At 40.5% G+C, this 22,498-nt stretch overlaps 1 protein-coding gene across 6 annotated transcripts in view; it reads left to right on the top strand.

The window, feature by feature from the left end:
* The window catches only part of TENM2 (teneurin transmembrane protein 2), a gene marked incomplete at both ends in the record, with an annotated part of 473,693 nt that overhangs the window by 124,543 nt on the left and 326,652 nt on the right, over positions 1–22,498 (top strand). For 2 of the 6 annotated variants that reach the window (XM_084215967.1, XM_084215966.1), the window contains one exon: positions 20,189–20,234. The exons of the other annotated variants lie outside the window; for them this stretch is intronic. In XM_084215967.1, coding sequence (XP_084072093.1) covers positions 20,189–20,234 — 46 coding nt within the window. Of the gene's footprint in view, positions 1–20,188; positions 20,235–22,498 lie in introns of those variants that run through there. 6 annotated transcript variants of the gene reach the window in all.

Raw genomic sequence — 22,498 nt, 5'->3', positions numbered from 1 at the left:
TTAGAGAAATAGAATATTTTGTTGAAGGAGCCAAATGGAAAACAGATATAAATAAACAGCATAAAGGCTGGATGTACTTAATTTTTCTCCTCTTCAGGCAGCCAGATCTGCATGGGGTTAACACCTATATCCCAAATTTATTAATAAAGCCACCAGTTGGTCAACAATACAAGAGAAGTGACTATCACTATTGAGTGATCTAGTGTCAGCTTTTTAAAAATCTTACCCATCATATTGCTGAGCAAAATATTTATTCCCCAGAATCAATCCCAGTTGACTCTTAATTACAGGGTTTTTTTACCTTTTGTTTGTTTTTGTCTTAGCTTCTTTCAAAGCCACTGTGAATTCCTAAGCTTGGGTTACTGAGTACAACTGAAATTCTTAAACATGTGAATAAAAATGAAGTGTGACAAAGAGTGCTTAGATTACTGTGGGAGGATTTCATAGAAATGTTGGGGGGAGAAAAAAAAAAGTTTTGAAAGAGACCTCTGGAAAATGAAGGAGATGGTATTCCTGTGCATTGAATCTGTGAAAATGGAAAAATGAGTGTGTTTTATAGAAGCCTCCATGCGTGGCTTAACAGCATTATTGGAAATGGACTGATTTACACTGGTATGGTCTGCTGATGTTCCTTGCAACTTAAGGGGGCATATCAGCACATTTTTTTCATCATCAGAAGGCTGCTCAAATAGTTTGCCTAATGGCAGTTTTCCATCCATTGTGACTTTTCTAATTCCTACCACTGTTTGCAGTGGTGATGCTCAGCCCTGAGACAGGGCTCAGAATTGCAGAGTGTTTCCCTGGGAAAGGTTGCTGCCACCAGCCTCAGGTACAAATGAGAACATTCAAAAAGAGGCAGGGAAATTACTTGGAGGAAATTTGAGAGCACAACCTTCTTTTCCAAACCCCAGTCTGCTTCTCTGTTCACTTGTCCTCACTACCTCACTATCTGTACCAGAAATTAGATTCTTACTAAAATATTAAAGCATATACTGCTGGGTTTAAGGGGAAAAAAGTCCTACATAAAAGGTTTTTCCTCATTTTAAGGTTGTAGTTGGTCAAGAATTGCTGTAAAACAGAATACATAATGCTTTTAGCATTTTGATTTTTTAAATACATATTAGTTTAAATTTATTAGATGCTGGAAAGATTCAACATGGGAAGGTTTTCTTCTGTTGAATAGTAATTTTCTTGTTAGATTGTAGGGTTTATTTTTATGTCTCTTTAAATGTGGGAGGAGTATTTTACTTTCTTTCCTTCTCACATTTGTCAGGGCGGAGCAGGTTTTGTCAGGACAAGAACTTTGTGGTGTAACTTTTGAAGAAGTCTGTGTTAAAATTCCCCTGAGACATGAAAGAAGAACCAGCTGGTAGCAGGAATGCTGCAGGACTCTGGCTTTCTTCTTTCCTCAAGGACTGAGCTAATCATCTCTCTGTCAATTGGAGTGTCCTAATTTATAACAACACCTGTAGGCTTTATTCCTGCTCCCCTTCCAAGGAACTGACATGTCAAGGAAAATGCAAGAGCACCCCCTCCATGGGTAACAGGGACACTGAGGCAGTGCTGTTAGCCTCTCTTCAAAGGATCTCTGGAAATTCCTTCAGTGGATCCACTCCTTTGTGCCATCTTTTAGTTTCTGTCAGTCCATAGCAAGGGGATGTTATTTCATTTTAAACCCCCCCTTTTTTTTTAATCAGTGTGAGGTGTACTCCATTTATACAGAATTACTGGTCTGTAAGGACTTTATGCAGTGGAATAAGAAGCAAAATGAAAATAGTGAAAATTCTGGAATTGTTACACTGGGCAAAACAAAAATAATGATCAAGAATACCTTCATTACAAGAATACCTTCATTAGTAATGTTTTTCAGCATTTGTGAGATTTCTGTTAAGTCAAGCAGATGGAATCAGGCTTGTAAACATCAATTTGTGGAATATTTGCAGGTGTTTAACATCTGTCTCGAGCAGTTGATAGTACTTGCACACAGCCTAATTGGAAGGTCAAAAATCAAAGATGTATTTATAAAGCAACAGTGACCAGATCATAAATATGAATCATAAGCAGATTGTTGATATCACATGATGACTTACTGCTTGTGAAAAAAATCTCATTTTATTTAATTTTTCTCCTATTGTAAAGATATACTAAAAATAATGTTTGTGCTTGATGTACTGACATAGTTAAGACAGTTAAAGCAAAACCATTCCTTTGGGGTCTTTATTTATTTTATTTCTTATATTTAGATTATTTTAACCTTGTGGGTTTAACCTTTCTCTGTTACAATAAATTACCCTGTGGAAGCATTTCCATAAATTTCAAAACCTTAATTTAAGTCACTTCAGGGCATGGCTTCTCCAGAGAAAGAAACTTCATCATTCCTTAACTCAACTTTTTGGATTTGATTCTTGAGAAAGTTGATTTTGAATAATCTGAATGTATTTAGACTTTTTGTACTCAGTGAATGTTAAAGAAAAAAAAAAACTTCAAAGTAAAGCATTTTGTCTTCCAGAATTTATGGAGGTGTCATTAAGGTTATTCAGCTTGTAGAAATTATGTGTTGCAATGTTATATCTTAGTAAAAAAAAAAAAAATTAAAATGGGACATATTCCAAATTAGGAAAAAACTGGATCTTTTGATCCAACCCAAATGCTTCTCTGAAAAAGAGTTAAAACTGAGTTAGGGTCACGAAATAACAGGTGTCTACTTATTGAAGGTGATAAACTTGATAAGGAAACTGGAGCAGATGAATGTTGTCGCTGGGGAAGCATGTTTGCCCTTTTCAAAAGCACAGATTTTAAGTCTGGAACCAATTGCAGAAATGCCTTGGCTTGCCATGATATGTAGATCACAACTAGAGCAGGTAAATGCAATCTGTATAAGCATATAAATCAGAGAGTGTGATTTTAAGTACCCTTAAATGAATTAGATTTGTCTCATAATATTCCTATTAAGCAGGTAAATATCACTGATCCTCATTATTTGGAGATCAGGTGGCATTAGCAAACACACATTACATTTCAGCACCAGAGTTTCCAGCTCAGCAGTTTGAATGTAAGAATCGTTTTGAAATCAGCTGTGAGGAGTTCTCAATCTCCCATGTAATTAAATCTCTTTATTTTCTATTTCCTTTTCTGTAAAGTAAGAACAGTAAACCTATGTGCAAATTTGATACAGAAATTTACAGAACAGTTTTTGCTTCTTTTGAGATCCCAAATGGATATAGCCAGGTGTGTGGGACTGTTCTGAGGAGGAACTCTCCCTGTGTAAAACTTATTCTGCCTATAACCTATAATATTAATTGTTATAATAAATAGTATAGCAATAGAATATCTATTATAATTATAATATAATGTATTACATTATAAGAGATTGTATTATATTTACATAATGTAATTCATTATATAATGATATAAACAGAATTAATAACATACATTATATAATATAATTTATAGTATATGATCTAAATACTAAATTAATATTTATATAAAATTGTATTTTAATACAATTATGAAATGTTTATATTTATATATAATAGGATTATCTAAAATATTATATATATAAATATATATTATGTTTTATTGTATTATATCATATCATATTATATATAAACTGAAAGACATGAAAGCACCAATGACTCAAGTCCTGAAAGCACCAAAAGGGGTCTGATGGGGACTGAATCCCAAAGCTTTCTAAGCCTGTACCTGTGCCAGCAGCCTCAGCTTTAGTTCATCTGTAGTTATTTCAGTTTCTTCTACAATCAATACAGAACCACAATTAAAGTATGCACAGAGTATGACAATAAATTCAGCATATAAAGATTCGTATTTAAGACACGCAGAACAAAATAAAAAAATCTTTGGTTCATATTTATCCATAGGATAATTAGATTTGCAGGAATCTATTTGGGTTTAGGAGACCACCTTATTTATTTCTCTCATGTAAATGAATGCTTTTAACATTCAGCCTCAAATAAAGCCCCCTTATTCCAGACTAAAATGGAATGACAATATATTGGTTTGGTTATCCCTGGATGTGTTTACTTGCTTGATCTGAAGTACAACCAGGTGGTGCCATCTTCTTACAACAATTTTCCTTCCCTTTCAATGAGCGTGGCTCATTTGAAGTTTGTGAAAGGCATATCCTTATGGAATTCATAGGATTTCATGTTGTGATGCAGCAAGGAGACTTGCTAGAAATTGCCTGTTTCAGGCTGATGATGCAAAACTAGACATCTGTTAAATTAACATCTATCTAACATTTTTGCCTTTCAGTCAAATGCATTCAAAAAATTTAAATGTTTTTTAGCTGTCAAAACAATCTGTCACAAGATATTTATTTTTTTTGTATAATGGGTTACTTAAGGAAAGCAGCATATGGTTGAGTGAGCTGCACCTATGCTGCAGCTTCCCCAGCTCTGCACTACCTGTGAACTACTGGAAGCTGCACAGGCTTAAATGATTACTTCTTAAAATTTAAATTGAAAAAAAGCAGAACTTTATACTTCCTAACCTGTTGGATCACTTTGTAATTTATGTTTCAAATTTAAAAAAAAAAAAAAAATTGGTAAAGAAACCTTAGAAAATGTTGCCCAGCCTTTTTGTCTTAGAGCAGTCCTTAGGATGGTAAGTACATCCTACAATAAATCACAGTGGGAACAAGCCTGCATTCACCTACTGGTTTGTTTCTTTCCTTAATTTAAGCTATTCATTACTTCTCATGTAGAGGAGGATATAATAACACATTAGCAATTACAATTATGCATAATTTTAATAAAAACCTGTAATAACAGGTCCTAATAATGACCAGAACCAAAAAGCCTTTAATGCAGCATATAGCACTGCATTGTACAGGGTTCTCATTCATCAGGCTCTGGCTTGTGTGTCTTGGTGACATTCTGGGGCTGTTTTTATGTGGCACTTTCAGTCATGTAGCCATGTGCCCTGCCCTATCCTGCAAGAATAGCACTGAGATTTTTCCAGATGAAATTCACAATGTAATCCTGGCCTCATTGAAGTCAATGAGCCTGCTACCTCCAAGTCAGTGAAACCTAAACTGACTGCTTGCATCAGTGTTTTCTGGTAGATAGGCACACTAGAAGTCCAACATTAAAGTTGTTTAAATTATTTCTTTCAGAATTTGTTTGTATACATTTCTTCTACTCAGGTTTTGATTTGTCCATGCTGGAAAAATGGGGATTTGTTTTGCTTTTTTTCAGTCCCAGAGCACATAAAACCTGTGTGAATGTGAGATAATTTACTCTGGGAACAGTCAGCAGCTTTGCAGAGGGGTAAGAGTGGAAGTTCTGAGGATGTGATGTACTTCACCCCTGGGGAGATGAGAAATGTGTCACCCACACCACTACAGCCCTTCAGGGAGCATCTTGTGTTGTACATTCATGGTTTAATTTGGATTTAGGCTGAAGGCAGGACAGGTATTGTATAACTGTAGGCACACAGTTTGTGGTGATGGGGAGTGGGGCTGCAGCCCAGCCCCATCCCTAATGGGCTGCAGCTGTGTTGTTCAGGTGAATAATATTGAGGATAACGAGCCCTGGAGAGCCCAGGGACACCGACCAACCACAAAGGGAGCAGAGGGCACACAGGTGCAGGGCATCAACAGGAGGGGATAAAGGGCTGGGCTGAAGGACCAGAGGGGCAGATGCTTGCAGCCTGCTGAGGTGCTGTGGTGTTGTTCTGTGTGGAGAGGTACCTGAAGCCTTCTGAGGAGGTAAAGTGTTATTCTGTGTCTGTTGAAGCCTTCTGATGTTGTATGATGATATCTGTGCTCCGTGGTCATCTCAGCTGTGACATACACTGTGATATACATATATAAAGCATTGCAGCAAGTCCCTGAGTTTCATTAGTTATTAACACAAAACTGTCCATTCCCCAGAAGGAGCTCTGTGGGCTCTGGTGTCACTGTGGTGTTTTCAATTTAAACATGGAGAACATATGGGGACATAGACTATGGAAATCATTCACTTAAATGTCACTTCTGTCTTAGATTTGTCATCTAATTTTAATATGTTGAATGCCATGAATATGTTTGATTGTAGTTTTCTTTACAGTGAGTTGTATTTTTTTGCTACTGACTGTGGCCACAATATGCCCATGTTAATTGTAATTATGGGGGATTTTTAAAAGCTAGTTGTTTTAATTTTTGTTTGACAAATATGCTGTGTGTCTTAAAGGTGCAGAAACTGTTTTAGGGGTTTTGGGGGATTCTAGAAACAAGTTTACTCTAGTAAAGATTTTATTATAGTGAGGTAAATGGGCTCTAGTACCAGAGAAAAATGCACATTTTAAAGATTACCTTGTAAGCTACTGTTAGAGCCCTGTGGACTTCAGTGGAGCTTGTAGCATTTTAGGATTTTTGGTATGTGGGAATAAAAAACCCCATCCAGCCAACTGGGTATCTGCAAGTAGCAGTACCCTCTGTCCTCCCACACCTGCTCAGAGTTTCCTCCTTGCCTCTCCCTCCTCCTGCCCCAGCTCTGTAGCAGGACACAGGCAGCTGTCCTGGCCTCATCTGCTGGAACAGGAAATTCCAGGCTTGTGTCAGAGCCCTTCTGGCTGTAGGGACCTGATCTCTGCTCATTTGAACAAGTTAGTGAGACTTTGAGGCATTTCAGGGCTTTGAGATTCACACAAGTTTGTGTGTACCCAGCTGAGTGAGTATTTCAAGGAAGGACTGACAGAAAAGCAGATTTGCTCAGAGACACAGGAAGAATAGAAATTAAATATTACCTAACAAAGCCAGAGGTCTAGAAACTAGAACTTTGGTTTTCCTCTTAATTGTTGCTATTCTGTCTTTATGAGTCATGAGATACTTTGAATATACAAATACTTTCAACTGTTGACATTTTTAGTCAGACTGTGGCAATTTGAAGCACGAGCCTTGGCTTTTCTGGGCAGAGGTAGATAGGCAATCATCTTTAGTAGAGGTGGCAATAACCATTACAGCCTCAGAGCTGTAGTGCAAGTCCACTATAGGAGCAGGCAGTGCAGGTATTAACAGCTTGGGTTCTTCCTGCACTGTTTAATAAAATGAAACCTGTGCTTTTGTTTGATATGCTAATAGCAGTCCCTTTTGTTTGTTAGGGAAATCCTTAGTTTGCTGCAGCTTCCTTCTGGTCTGACACACCCTGAGCTAATCAATGACAAGTTGATCCTAAATACCCACCGTGCAGTCAGTCCCCTCAGTCCAGGGTCACTGTCTCCAGCTCAGCCTGCTCCCCCTGGGCTGCTGCTGCATCCTGGCTCTGTCTCACCCTCTCCTCAGCAGCCTCACTCTGTGCCCTCCTCTGCAGGGGCACACCCTGACCCCAGACAGAGTGGGATTTTCTAAAACCCCTCTGGGAAATGGGTGCTGTGGGGGTTTCCCAGTGGGAAATTGAGACCATGTCAACCCCACCTGGCAGGCCAGGGTTTGTGGGGGTTTGAGGGTTTGTGCTGGCCCAGTAAAAGGCAGGCAGGCAGCAGAGCCTGAGAACCTCCCGTGTTATGGAGCATGGACAATGTGCCTCCAGGCTTAGGTACAAAAAATCTGAAGAGTAAGAAAATGGTTTTTAAGTGCTTTTGCCTTAGAATTTGTTCCTGGCTTTCCCTTTATCTCTCTTCTTTTTTCTTCTTCTTAAATGAATACTGTTCTGAAGAAGCAGATTTTGGGAGCATTGTGCTGGGAACAAAAGGATTCTTTCAAAGACTTGTTGCTCAATCTTGTTTACAGGATTTTTCTTTTCCTGAAGCCTTCTAAAGTCTTCTCAATTATTCTCTTCCCTAATATATTCATATTTGCTGGAATAAAACTTGCTCTATTTTGAGGAGGACTGCACCAAGTGCAGTTCTTCCCAGTGTTTTCTGGGTTAGCTGAGAAAACTGGCAATGACATTGCTTCCCCAGCTCTCTCTGTGCCCTCCCATTCTCACCATGACTCCTGCTGCTTTCTCTGTCCTTCCTCTGGGTCAGGGCTGCTGCTGCCCCTTCCTTGGCCAGCTCTGCTGGGGCTGCTGCTGCTTTCCCCTTGACCTCCCAGCTCTGCCCTTCCTGACAGCCAAGCCAGCCACTCTGAAATCTGCCAGTGAAATCTGAATGGTTGAGGTTGACTCTAGACTTGGGAGCATACTTTCCTTCCAGCATCTCCTGTTCTAGCATCATTTCCATGTGTTGTGACTTCTGAGGTGCCCTGCCTTTCCTGCCACCTCACACCTGGGTGGGTGAGGAACAATTGCACTTGTCCGTGTGGCATTAATAATAAATTATGGTTATAATCATCTTTGGGAATACATTAATGTTGTTTCCTTACATATGCATTAGGTTAACACTTAGCTAAATAATCATAATTAGCAACTTGAAAATTTTGTGTAAGCATTAGTTATTAAACCCTTAAATGAGTCCTGGGAGGTATCATTACCACCATTACATAAACTGAAAAAATTGACCACATCAAAGATAATTGTCTTTCCCAAGACCCAGCAATGAATCTCAAACTGAGATGTGATTTGATCTCCAAGGCTCTGTTTCAGCCATGGATTTTTGCATGCTTTAAAACACTGACTCCCAGGAGTTCAATGCAACTTGTCTGAACAATAAAAAATATTGTTTACATTCTATTTTCTAGGCATCATAGAAGAAATAAGTTGTCAGTACTAGCCCTGAGTTTTTTTGGGGATCCTTACTGCAAATAAAAAAAATATTTTGGGGGGATTTAGGATGGCTTCTGTATAACTCCATTAGTAGTTGTAACCTTAGGTGTTGTTTTCTACTTTGAAATAGAATTACTGAAGCAAGATATTACCTGAAAAATGACAAGCTCTGTTAGAATGCTGTTGAAAGTTAACCCAAATGGCACAGAAATGTCATACATAGCTGATTATAATCATGCTTCTGTGTAGATGTTATTTTTGTATATTGCTCTGGTCTGTTTATAACCATTAAGAAGGGAATTATGCACAGTAATGTGTCTAGATTCCAAGGAAGTTATTTGGCCTGTACATTATGATTTTTATTTGTTGCTTGGCTGCAGGACAGCATATGGAGTCATTATCCACTTAATAACTGAAATAGATGCAACCTCCCTTCCCCCTGGTGAGCTGGGGCTGGGAGGAGGCAGCATCTGTCACCTGTGCAGACAGACTGAGAGGGCCAGGGTCGCTCAGGGCTCTCATCTCTGTCTTTTCCAAGGAGAATTCTTTACTTGTGGGTTTTTCTCTTTTTTTTTTTTTTAGAGGTTTTTTTTTGTGGGTTTTTTTTTTTCCTACCTGGTATATCAGTTTGGTAGGAAGGTGTAGGCACTGCTGTGGGAATGTCTCTTTGCACTGGTGCAGAGCTCACTCCCTCCTGCCCTTTGTGGCCCAGCAGTGTGCCAGGGACAGCGGGGCATGTTTGAGTTCTGGGATATTTGTGTGCCTAAGTGTGAAAGATGCAGCTGGGAGGATGAGTTTGATGTACTTTGAGGCCACAGAGGAACTGGCTGAGTTAAGATTCCAAGCGAGTGATTTGCTTTCAGACTGAAACAGTCACATCTTGAATGTGGTCTTTCTAGCCAGAGCAAAAGTATTTCCATGTTTGCATATTGTTTTTTGGAATATGTACTGATTCTGCATGTCCCTGTCTCCCTCTGTTGTTCAATTTCCTACTCTTTTTTGTGTGCTTTTTAATGGCTTTTTTTTGGTCTTCCTGAATTGTAACCAAATTGCTAATGGGACAAGTAAATTTAAATAACGTTTTATTTGGTTATAACTTAAGTGTTCAGCTCAGGCTCTTGTAAAAGGTGACTTGGTTTTTGTGGGTTTTAATTTTGGTTTTGGTTTTTTTTTTTTTTTTCATTCAGCAGCAGTTTAGCTAAAAATTCACTGGAATCCTGTGTTTAAAATTGTCAATGTAAAGTGAAAACTATAGTCCTTAATTGTTCTCATTACTAGCAGTCATCAGCTGTGCTCATTTGGGTTTTATGCATGAGCTAAGCCCACAGTTTACACCTGGGTCTCTGAGAAAATAAAAGATCTGTTTCTCCAGGCACCTACAGCATCAGCCTTGTCATGCTGATGACTGTGGCGAGACAGACTTGCCATTAGTGCTGGCCCTTTGGCATCTCCTTTTGATCGGTGAGCCCGGCCGGGCTGCTCAGGTATTCACCGCACATCGCAGCCGCAACTGCTTTCCGAAGGATCTCCGCTCTCCTCCGGCTGGAGCCGTGTCTGCGCTCAGCCGCTGTCAGTTCTGCTTTGTATCAGCCCGCTGCTCTCTGCTGCCCGTCCCTCCGCAGGGCCGGCCGGCAGGTGCTGCCCGCAGCGCTCCGCGGGTGCCCGGGGCGTTCACGGGCTCTGCCGCGCCGCTCCCCGGCCCAGCGCGGCCATCTATCTCCTCTGCTTGCAGAGAGAAGCCGTGTGCCGGATCCCCGGGCGGGGAGGGGGGGTCCCGCCGCGCAGGTGCCGTCCCGAGCGCCCCGGGTGCGGCCGGTCCCGGCGCGTCCCCCGCTCCGTGGGCACCGCCCGCTGCCCCAGGGCCGCTTGGGGCCGGGATGCGCCGGCTCTGCCTGGGGCGAGGCAGACGCCGGGAGCGGCTCCGCTCCGGCCGAGGCTTAGCCGAGCTTCAGGGGAAAAAGGGAAGCAGCAACAAGGATCCTTCCCTTTCCCCAATAAAGGCAGCAATAAGAGTTCAGCTTGGGCTCATGTAAAAGGTGATTTGTTTGCCCAAAAGGTGGTTTGTTGTTGCCCAACCAAAAGCCTCCTCGATTGGAAGGTGTCCCCTCCATGGGAGGGGGATTGAAATCAGATGATCTTTAAGGTCCCTTCCAACCCAAACCACTCTATGATTATATGAAAGAAAAAACAAAACAACCCGCAGTCAGAGCTCAACTCGGAATTTGTCTTCTCCTCGCTTTCCTCCCCAGGCAGCAGCTGGGCCGGGCAGGGGGAGAGGGAGCACTGGGTGCCTGTGTCCCCCCACCTCTGTGTGGAGAGATACTTGGGCTGCAAAGAGCCCAGCTTTCAGCAAATGCTGCACTGGGGACAAACGTCCCCGAGTGAAACCCGCAGCCTCCCATCCCTCGGTGTGGATGCCACCTGTCCAGCCGAGTGTTAAACTCAGGTTCAGTGGTTCTGGGGCAATGCACTGTCTGTGGCTGAATAGCTCGAGCAGCGGCATCCTCCTTATTTGCTGTTTCAGTAAATATCTCACCTCGTAACAAAACTTGTAACTGTGTTACAGGGTCGGTGATATGCAGCTCTGGTTTGGCAGGCTCAGCGTCCCTGCTGGCCCTTCTGGCAGAGGTGTGTCACTGGGGTACCTCTGAGCAGTCACCTCGGCAAGAAGAGGTTTCTCAGAGTGTGACACAGCAGAGTGCTTGAGTGTTTGGCTAATTCTGTGAGCTGCTTGGAGACCTTCAGATGAAGCCCTAGAGGTGCTACTGCAGGTAGCTCCCTCCAGGTACCAGGGCCGTGTGTCTGGGCAGGGGCTGCCTGCAGCCTCCTGATGGACACACCTGGGCAGTGGGGAAGGGCCGTGATTTCCCTGCCCAGGTGTCCCTGCAATGATGAGTGCAGTCTCTGGGCGAGCTGAGGGAGGCTCAGCTAATGGGCCACAGGTGTGGACACTTTCCAGCTCTCCACCCTGGAACTTGGGCTGCCCCAGAGCTGGTCTGTGCAGCCCAAATGCCTCAGGGTCACCATTGCAGCCAGAGTTATACCAGGGTGGTGTGAGGCTCCAGAAATGCAAGGCTGTCTGCTGTTTTTCCATGGATGTCATTTCAATGCTGTAAGTAAGAAAAATGCTCGTGTCTTTTGTGTTGGCTGGGTTATCCAGGAGTAAAAGTTTCTTCCTGATATCTTTATGGTAAACATTTGTTTTATCTTGTGAACTTTAAGTATCAGCAGGTGTTGAAAGTATTTAAATAATATCCTTTCGCTGTTTTTAAAGGACCTCTTGATAAGCATAAATAAATATTTCCATTCTGGTGAATACCAGAACATGCATTGGAACTACTTAGGCCTTGGATCAGATATTACTTATGATGTTACAATGAGTTTAGCTAATTCTTAACACACTGAGAAGTGTTTTGAAAATGAAATTCACAGTACTATGTGCTTCTTCACACATTTTGTTTCTTTGTCACGAACATGTATTGGTTGATGACAATTAATAGTCTGTGAATTTGGCTGACAGCAAACCTGTTAGCTGAAACAAAAACGAGGTGCTATAGTAGAGATAAGGGCAACAGAATGCTGATATTATGCTTTATGATTTATGCTTTGTCTGGCTTCACTTATATCCTTTATGCTAAAAACCCCCAAAACAGCAGCAGAATGGTATTGCTTTACATTATTATAGTTACTTTGAAACCTTAATCAGCAGAAAAATCTATAATGAATAAGATTGTATAAAATTTCATGAGGAATCCATGTGTTTCTCCATTGAGTTCAATAAGCACAGTTTAAATGGAGAGGGGAAAAAAAACCAAAAGCAAGCAGGAGGTTCAAGGAAAGAGGAAATGGAGGTTGTTAGACAATTTGAACACTATAAGATTGCCTGTCTGCTTTGTTGTTTGGGATTGTTGTTGTGGTTATTTTTTGGTTTTGGGGTTTTTTTAAACAAAATTGTGCCCTTTAATTGTTGGGCTTTTGGTGTTCATTAAGATGAGCACTTTCTGGGAAAAGTATGTGGTGACTCTGTCATGTTGTATAGTGTAGTTAATATCTATTCCTGGCAGTTTCCAGAGGGGTTTTTTTAGGTATTGAGAACCTCAAGTTGTACCATTTTATCCCAGATTTCATAAGTAAGGGTGAGGTAATTGTCAAAGAGCGTTGGCTGTTAAACAAAGTTTTGAATTGCGTCCGTGACTGTCACAGGAGAGAGCATGTCAAAAATGACAATGCCTGTAATAAACTGGCTGGGTGAAAAATAGTAAAAGTAAAAATAGTTCTCTCTTCTTTTAGTGTTAATTACTTTTTCACTTTGTCAGAAACTGTTTGTGAGAAAGCTTTTGCTTTAATGAGTCTGTCTTCATAAAGTTGAAGAACATTTCAAATAACAGCCAGATAGTTCACCCATGCTCTTAGTCAGCTGTATGAAAGATGTGGCACAGTCTCAATTGAGTTTCCATGGAATCAAAATCTGTATATTCTTAAGAAAAAAAATCTAGGGGGGGAAAAAAAAGAATGTTATTATTAAATTGGGATCATTCTTAAATATAGCATATTACTTATTATTGATAACTTTAAGAGAATGAATGTATCTGAAAAGCCATATCTTGCTATTTATAATCTGATCTGCTTGCATTTCAGAACTGTGAAACTGTTATCATAAAACCAGACCTAAAATGTGTGTTTAAATATTTTTTACATTAAATCATCTGTAATGTAATGTCATACTCACTCTTTATAGCATTTTTAATATGCATATGCTTTTTTGAACACTTGTCATTTTTTTAACAATTTACTTAAAATACTGTATCTTAAAGTTCTGAAGGGTCCATCACATCAAGCTCTTGCTGTTTTCAACATTCTAATCAGCACTTCACATTTAGCAATTTTATTTCCTTTTGCTTCAGTGTGCACTTTCTTAGGGGTATGACAGGGCTAAAGGCAGGAACAGCTTTTGTGGTTCATACCACGGGTTTGCCAAAACCAGTATCCTATGTCTGATGGGAGCTGAGGAAATGCCACATTAAGGGTGCTTTTTATGCCATGTAGGAATTTTTTATGCCTTGTAGGAATTTTCTTCCATGTGCTGTACCAAACCAGATGGGGAGTAAAACAAACTTTCCTGAACCTGCCTCCCCTTTTCCTTACCGACTCACTGGCTTGAGTCATAGTCTAGATGCAGCATGGAAGTGTTCAATGAAAGAAGCTCTTGACTCCTGTGGTGAGTAGGATTCTGTGTGTGTGGATCATGCAGTGGTTTCTGTACCCTGTTCTGGCATTGCTGCTTGAGCAGTCCTTGCAGTGCTCCTGCTCATCACAGCTCTGGGATTCCTGTGCAGGAGTGGAAGCCTTCCAAGCTCTCAAAGGGGTCTTTGAGCTGTAAACTCAGAGGGCTTGACAATTTTGGGTGATAAGTGGTATTTTAGGTGTTCTGTTATGGTACGCAAGTCCTCTTGATCATAACATGAAGCAACTTGAAGCAGTTAATGAATTGCAAGGTGTTACTAATAGGGTGTAGACTTAATCCTGTAAGATTGCTGTGCTATAAATATAGTGGAAAAGTGGAGTTCTGGTACAAAAATTGTGGATCAGGACACAAGTAAACAGGAGCCAGCTTGAAAAATGCAAGACCTTTGTTGCTGTTTTTCACTTCCTCTGTGGTGTCCTCTATTAGAGAGCCAATTTTGTGTTTTCATCTTGTAGCTTTACTCTGAAAATAAAAACTTATTAACTTTTTATTTTCAGAATGAATATTTTATAAATTATTCCTTGCCTCCATGTTTTTGGTCATCTCTTGCAGTTTTTTGGCATCCTTGGCTCATGGCACAGATAAAACTTGGCTCCAGCAGGGCAGCAAGTCTTTGTATCCTGACATAAAAGCAAACAATTTAAAAAGGTTTATAGATGTGGTTCTGTGCTTCCACATTTTCAAGGAAATGTGCTTGTGTCAAGATCAGCTCACAAAAAAAAAAGAGGTTTTTTGATTACCCTGGTTGTTAGGCAATGTCAGCAGTGGCCTTCTAATTTGTTGACATCCTTCTGCTTTTTTGCCATCTGTATCATAGGTGTAGCAAAGCAGTGTCTATAAAGGCTGGAATTGAATTCACAGCAGAAATAATCTCAGAATAGAAGTCAGGCTGAATATAGGTCAAGTTAGTGCACAGGAAACCAACACATCTTCAAAGCTGTGGCTCAGAGAGTGCTCAAGGGTATACTTAAGGTATGAATGTTGCATATTAATTCAGGGGACTGGGCAGTAAAACTAGGCTTTGTTCAGTTTCTAAGTGTGTTGCCCTGTACTCTGACATAAATTGTGCACTCAGTGAAGCTGTGTGCTCTGTTGTCTCAGCGTAGATTTGTATTTCATGTAGAGAACCTAAATTACCTCGTTGGGAAGCACATGCTTTAGGAGCCTCACAGTGCTCTCCTGGAAGCCAGCCTTTGTCTTTGCAGGCAAAACGTGCCTACAGAGCATGGAGGAGCTCTCAGCCTGTGGCAGGAAGGAATTAGGCACACCTGAACCTTGTAGGTAAATTATTCTTTCCATCCCTAATGCTAATTGAGGCACAGGAGGTTCACCTGAGCTGGCTGCTGTTCAGGCACAGATGAAAGTAATCGGTTTACTGCTGGTTTAAACAATGTAAATCTTCTGTGGGAGATACTTTGGGAATTGTTTGAGGTGCTGAGGGTTCTTGAAAGGCCTCAGCACAGGACTGTAATTGGAGAAAAATTCTAAATGGAAATGTATGAAGCAGACAACAAGTTGGTGTTACAGGAGTCTGACTCTTGGAATGTCATTTTAATGCGTATTCCTCTATGGCTTTACAAATAAATACAAGGGTGGGGTGGAATTACATGTCCTTTGAAAATTTTGTACCCAAATAGTCAAGAACATACTGATTATCTCCTATTTTAGTACTTTAGCAGAATTTATAGAAGTACTGATTTCCATTCATTCATTAAATGATTGGTTTCAAAACATATGAACACTTATTTTTTATGGAACATAGAAAACTAGAAATTAACTATGTAAATAAAATAATAACTTAGGTATTAGTTATTATCACTTACTGAGTAGACAATGATAGGAATCAAAGATTATTTTCAGCAGCCATTAAGATATCTGCATGAGTCATTACAAGCTGCTTTTGCTGGGGTTTTCTTTCTTTTTGCTTCCTTTTCAGAACACTTGGCTATCCCTTCTATCATGTAACAGAGGCAGTTGTAGATCAATTTGTTCAACCATGCATATAGTGAGTAAGGTTGTACTGTTTGGACCAATTGGAGGTCATAAACAGTTTTAATTTATAATGATGCTATCACATGTGTTCAGTTATGCCCAAAAAGCAGAGTTTAAGTGGTTTTATTATTCATAGCAGCAATAGCATCACAGTTTTTCTTCACCCTGCCAGGATGCTGTAGCTTAGACTTGTGCAAGGTCTTTATTTTGTGCCTCTCACCACTAAAATTATGTTTGATCCTGATGCTTCTTTTACAACACCAACTGCATTTCTCATTGTAAATTGGGTGCTGGGAAGTTAAGTTTAGGCAATTTAAGAAACAAGGGATTTTCTTGTATGCTCTGCCTTCCTTCTAGCCCTTGTGCTCCTCCTGTATTCCCTCTGAGCAGTGAACAGATCCATTCTAGGGAATGGAGGCTGGGGAGAGATAGAGGGCCACACTATGCCCTTATAATTTTATAGTGCTTGTGGTGTTAGAGATCCAAAGGTATTATTGAAACAGGGTTTGGGGAGATGAAGGTGATACGTTTTATTAAACCAACAGATGTAACTGGGGGAAAAAGATGCTCTCAGAGAAAGTCTGTCTTCAGGTCTGAAACAGAAGAAACAAAATCAAAAGGCTGGAAAAATTAATGTTGTCTTTGTGTCACCCAACTAGATAATTGGCAAAGAAAGTCTTTGCTAGATGTAAAATACAGAAGGATATTGCTAAGAGAAAGTCCTCATTGGCCCTTCTACATAAGAGCTTTTCCTTCAGCTCTAAAGGACTTGCAATGAGTGTTTCTGGCCAGGAGTCCCTGGGATGGGTGTGGGAGCTTTCCCAGCCATTTGCCAGGTAGTTTCCCCATCGTGTGCTGTGTGATGCCCCTGTTCCCAAAGACCCTGTGTTTTCCTGAGAGAGCTTTGTAGGGGATGGGGCTGGATTCAGCACCATTGAAACACAGCAGTGTGGTGAATGTTCTAAAATTGTTCTGTTCCTCCAGAAGTTTGAGGTCACTGAGGGCGTGTTTGCATGTGGACTAAAACACACAGGAGAACTATCTGGATTTCTAGCAGAATAGACAAATACGGTGCCAAGAGGTTTTCTGTGATTAAACTTAAACCTGGCTTCCTCAGGTAAGATTGAGGGGAAAGCTCTGGTTTAGTTATTTTCTCTGTAATGGTGAAAGTGTAAGGAAAGGTCTGGAAATCAGCTATTTATATCTCTGCACAAAATGGCATTGCTAGTACATTTCTGTGTGTAGCTATTTTGTAATGGTGTGGTGCTGGTGTGTTCCTGCAGTACTGCTTGAGGAAGCTTAAGTGGAAGCACATTTAACAGCAGTAAAATAGAGTTTTCTCAGTCATGTTCATCAAAGCCTTTCCTGTCTTATGGAAACGTGGCTGATTTATAGAGTAACTTCGATAGGAGAATGACTTGCCTTGCTCACTGGAGCTATAAGGAGTCAAGCAGTTCAGTGTCCAAACACTTTTAATTCAAACACAAGGTCAGTTCTTATAGAAAACAATTTATTTTCTTCAATGTATAAGCTCATGCTTGGTTTTAGCCACACAGTTCTATGCCTTTCATGAAAACAAACAAGCTGCATCCATGTTTTCAAGTGTTTTGTTGACCTTGGATGCAAATGCAGCCATTTGATTCCATTGTGAATTTGTAGATAGGGCTGTGAGAATGAATAAATACTTCTAGAAGTACGTATGCATGTGTTTGCATTTCCTGAAAGTTGTTGTCATGGATATAATCTAGTACATTGTAAGAGATGTGGAAACTTCTTATCAAGACTTGCATGAGAAAAGCAATTTACAAGTACGGGTGAGAAAATACAAAATGAATGGGAAACAGGAAAGATCTCTCCCCTAATTGTTCCTGTTACTCATTTTAAGCAGAGGAGCTTCTTACAGCACTTGGGACTTCTTTTTGCTTGTTTTCTTTTCAAAAGGTAGTGAGGCAGTTCCTTTAGAGTATTTACTAATAATACTCTGGGAAAAAATGCAATAACTAAACTCATGCACCTCTATTTTGCCCTCATTTTTCTGTCCCCCTGAAATTTCAGGTGGTGTTAATTTCCATAAAACAGGAGACCTTTAAAACAGTGTAAGGAATCCACAGGACTCCTTACAGCAGCCGAGCATGAAGGAATTCTTGATCCATCACACAAACTGCTCCTGTGTTCGGTCAGCTAGTGCTGCATTGATACACGTACAGGGAGATTTAAAAGCCCATTGTTCTCATTCATGTTTTTGTCCTTATGGTAACTTAAGGTTCACATGATGAAAACTGCTTAAGAAGGTTAGTGAGAATCTGATTTTAATGGACCTATATTTAAGTCAGTGGATTCCCAGTCTCCAGGGGGAAAAAAAAATAAGAGGTGAAATGCAGAAATCACAAATTTTTCAATAGGTTAGGGTCTGCAAGTTTAAAGAGTTGTTTTGCAAGTGTTGCTATACAGATATGAAAACTGGATTCCATCTGTCCAGAGCTTACTGTGATGGTTTTTGGTGAGATTCTGGAGGCAAACATTCATAGAAAAACATCAATTCTTACAAGTTTTGTGGTATAATAATGATATGGAATTACCTGAGGTTGAAACTGACCCCTGATTCCCTGATAATCATTTGTGAATTCATCTTTATAACCTCCTCTCTGGAACTGAAAACCCTTACAAAAGAGGATACCAAGCTATTTAAAGCTGTCGAAATATTCCCTTAGGCTACCTGAGTAGCTTCAGACCCAGATGCCAGAATGTAGCACTGTGTGGCTTTCATGAGCTCTCTTCTGCACAGTCCAGAGCTAGATCCAGAGTTTTTACATTCTTTCCTTTTCCCTAATGCAGTTAATGTGGTAGGATCCAATAGCCCAAACAGGGTGCTGCAGCAAAGAAAATAGATCTGTTTTAAGGTTTCTTCCTATTTCATGTTGGCTCCATGTAAATCCTTGTGTGGTTGTGGGCTTGTGTCAGTTCTGCAGACAAGGACTTTGTGTGCTTTGGGCCAGCTGACCAATTGCCAGTTGGCATAAAGCCCATTTGCCTTGACCATGTAAAGGTTGATGGTATGAACAAAGCAAATCACCCTGATGTAGTTGTAGTTGGGAAAAAAGCCTCCAACCAACCCAAGACCCAAACAATCCACACACATTCCACCCTCATCTTGCATGAAAATGGACCCTGCTTGTATGAGGACTATATGTGTGGATCTCTTCTAATGGGAATTCAAAATTAAATTTGAAATTTGGGCTTTAGCTTGTTACTGATTTTTTTTTTTTTAAATAAAACATTGGAAATATGGACATATGTCTGATGCATTCCTTTAAAAATGTTACTCCTGGGTCAAGTTTCTTCTTCTCCTACCACTTTAGAGCAACTTCATCTAGAAATTCCAGGATTAATAAAATTAAGTGTCTGCAATTCCTTTTTCAAAAACAGATTTATCAAGGCTAATATGTTTTGTTGCTATGATAACTCAGTTATCAACATTAAACATTTGTTCAGTTCATTTGTTTATCAGTGGCAGTTTGTGAGTAGTTATAAGTAGAATTCCATCTGCCAGTTAAACTATATTGTAAATTAATGGAGAAATTAGCAGCTCCCGCTTTTTGGGGGGTGGGGGGAGGTGTCTCTCCTAATGAATATATGGACTTAATTGCATATAAATGCATCTCCAGGAGATGGTTGGGGGGCATCTCAGGTACGCTGCGCACAAGTGTGCCAGTCAGGCGCAAACAGGCACACACTGTGATTATCTCAGTTTTCAAACCTGGAAGAGACAAGAATGTGTTGCTAAATGAGAGAGGCAGTATGTCATGCTCACTGAGATAAAAACAGAAGCTGCCAGACACTTTGGCTTTATTCTGCGAATTCTTTGCTTCGAAACTCTCCTCTTTTCTTCCGGCTGATTCTGCCTCCCGTTCTCATTCTCCCTCCTTCGCTCGCTGCTGTCGCGATCCCTCTCTCATTGTTCTCTCCCTCTTCCCCGTCTTTGATGCACATACGTTGTCACATTTCATTGACTCTCCCCTCTTCTCTGTTCTTACACTCACGCCTAGTGGTGCTTCAGCCAGAGCTCGCAGCCTCTCCGCCGAGTTTTAGTCATGTGTGAAGCTCAGTTTGATCGAGCGCTCCTTTTCTGCCTTTTCACTCTCGCCAAAGATTAAAAGGTGGCGTCACATCGCTCCCCGGCTTTTTCCCGCAGGAGGGACTTAAAAGGGACAACAAAAACTAATCACTTTCAATAAGCGTTTTCTTGCGAAAAAGGGACTTGGCTGTGCAATTCGAGGCCGGTGCTAAGGATTGGGAAGGCTGGAGGATGCTTCATACTGCTAACAAGGGAAGGAAGCCTTCAACTGAGGCAGGTAAGAAGTGTCTGAATCCGAATGTTTTATGGAGTGCTCGGTCGGAGCGGTGGATTTCTGCCTTCGGTAACTGAGGCAGGCAACTGCAGCAAGAGGCAGCATCGGTGTGGTATCAGATTCCTTTTGTTTAACATGTAAAGTCTGTGCTGTAAATTGAATTAGAGATGGGGTGCTGAAGACACTATTCGCAATGACTGCTTGTTTTTTCTCCCCTTCTCCGTGTGTATCAAAATAAATCAGAGAACCGGCTTTTGTGAGAGCTGGACTTCGCTTAAGGTTAAATTCAGTGCTGAAATCTCAGTGTAAGAAAAGCTTTAGAGTCTTAGAACCCTCGGGGAGCTTGCATTCTGCAATTTGATTGCAACAGCTCAATTTAAAGAATGATTAATTTATTTACTATTTATTGTGTAGGGTAAAATCTAGCTTTGAGTTTAGGTCTAGGTGAATGTGGTTTGTTTGCCTGGCATTTTGTCGGATGAATAGCTATACCCTTTTAGACATACTGTAAAACCTATTTCGTGTTTATGTTTTGTAAATTGAGATTAAGTAGCATCCTGAATGAAATACGTGACTAAAACTCATAAAATGCATCTGTTTAGTAAAGCAATCACCAAATTAGAATAATGGATTTATGTCAGTTGTCAAAGGGAGTTAACTCTGAAAGTGCTGTCCACAAGTGCACTTGGATTACAATAAAGGGCTTTCTGTTTAACAGTTATTGAGAGGAGCTAATTTATCAGGCAAAGCCTATGAACTTAAGTCTTGTGATAATATAAAATTCTATAGCCTAAAGGGTTTGTGGTTTTGTGCCCTTTTATTCTCTATAAAAATACATTAAGGTTTTATAGGGATTCAAAAGACAAAAATAATTTTAGTAAGTGCTTTTTATTCACAGCTGGAATATTTAACTATTGGGACGCCTGTTTCTGTTCATCACTGGCTTTAGTGCCTTTTTTTCTCTCCCTACATTTTACACTCGCTCTCTGTATCAGCAAACTGACTCAAAATAGGAGGAAGGGATTCTGAGCAGCAGTGATATTCTGAATTTCATTGTCACACTGAAGAGTGAGCAAGCAGTCAAGGAGAGTTAGACCATTATTAGGGCTCGGGAAGGAAGCAAATACTGTTGTAGTGATCAGAGTTATTTGCCAAGTGGTGCACTTGCTGGCTGGCTCTGAGCAGAGCTGGGAAAAGCTAACTTCAGAAGCTGTCATAAACATCATTGGGTGGGCAGAATGTCGTGGTGCAGACCTACAGCTGAGCACCCTGCAGAGTGAAATGAAATGTGTTTACTTGAGAACTTTGGTCCTGACGCAGGTTCCCCCAAAGGCTGGGCGCTGCCTGCAGCCCCCCGAAGGCGCGGTGCCCCTGCCCCAGCAGGGCTGCCTGGAGCAGCCACCAACTCAGGGCACCGAGGACTTCAAGCCCTCTCCTTCCTCCAGTTAGTAGTTAATCATGCACTTTCATCCTCATACAAAGGGACAGATTTTTTTTCTTTTTCTCTTGAAATCAGAACTTGCAAATGTTTCACTGTTTTGCTGCGCATATTTTTACTTTTTAACTATGGTTTTGCTGAACTTGTTTATTTTTTGGTATTGGAATAGCCACTCCAGCTCTGTTTCCCCTTTCAAAATGTTTCTGTATGTTCTTCCAAGTTCTTTTTACGCTTCAGCTCTGTTTAGGCACATGTTGGGTCAAACCGAAATTAGGAGTAACTGCTCTGACAAAAATGGAAGTCCTGGATGTAATGTGGTACTTTAAATGGTATTTTGTGACTTAAATAAAGTATATCTGAGTATAAATAGTAGATGAATTCTGGTAGGAATTAGTCATGAAGACTTTGGTCCTTATGAAATGGCAGGAAAGTGGAAGGTTGAAGCTGAGCCACCTTGATATGCTTGAGCCCAGAATGCAGGATCTGAATTGCAGAGCATTTATCTCTGCTTTTGGCATTTGCTAACTCTGCCCTACTAGATGTTAAATGGGTGATTAATAGAAATAGCAGCATTTTACTGATGTTCCAGTAGATGTTGCTGGAGAGCAAAGTTAAGATTACTTCATCTAGAGAAAGAAATGCAGTGAGATTACAAAAACCAAAGAAAAACCTCCAGGCTGTTGGTAGTTCTGTAATATGAGATCAGTAATTTTTGCATCATTATTGTAGATGCTATTCCATCTGAAAACCTGAAGAGACACGTGCTGAAATGAGGCACATGTAGATACAACCAAATGTCTTTTCAAAAGGTTTTTAGTTTTTCCTTGCC

The sequence above is a fragment of the Fringilla coelebs genome (genome assembly GCF_963513975.1).
Source record: "Fringilla coelebs genome assembly, chromosome: 15".
NCBI lineage: Eukaryota > Metazoa > Chordata > Aves > Passeriformes > Fringillidae > Fringilla > Fringilla coelebs.
This window is presented reverse-complemented; position numbering and strand designations above follow the sequence as displayed.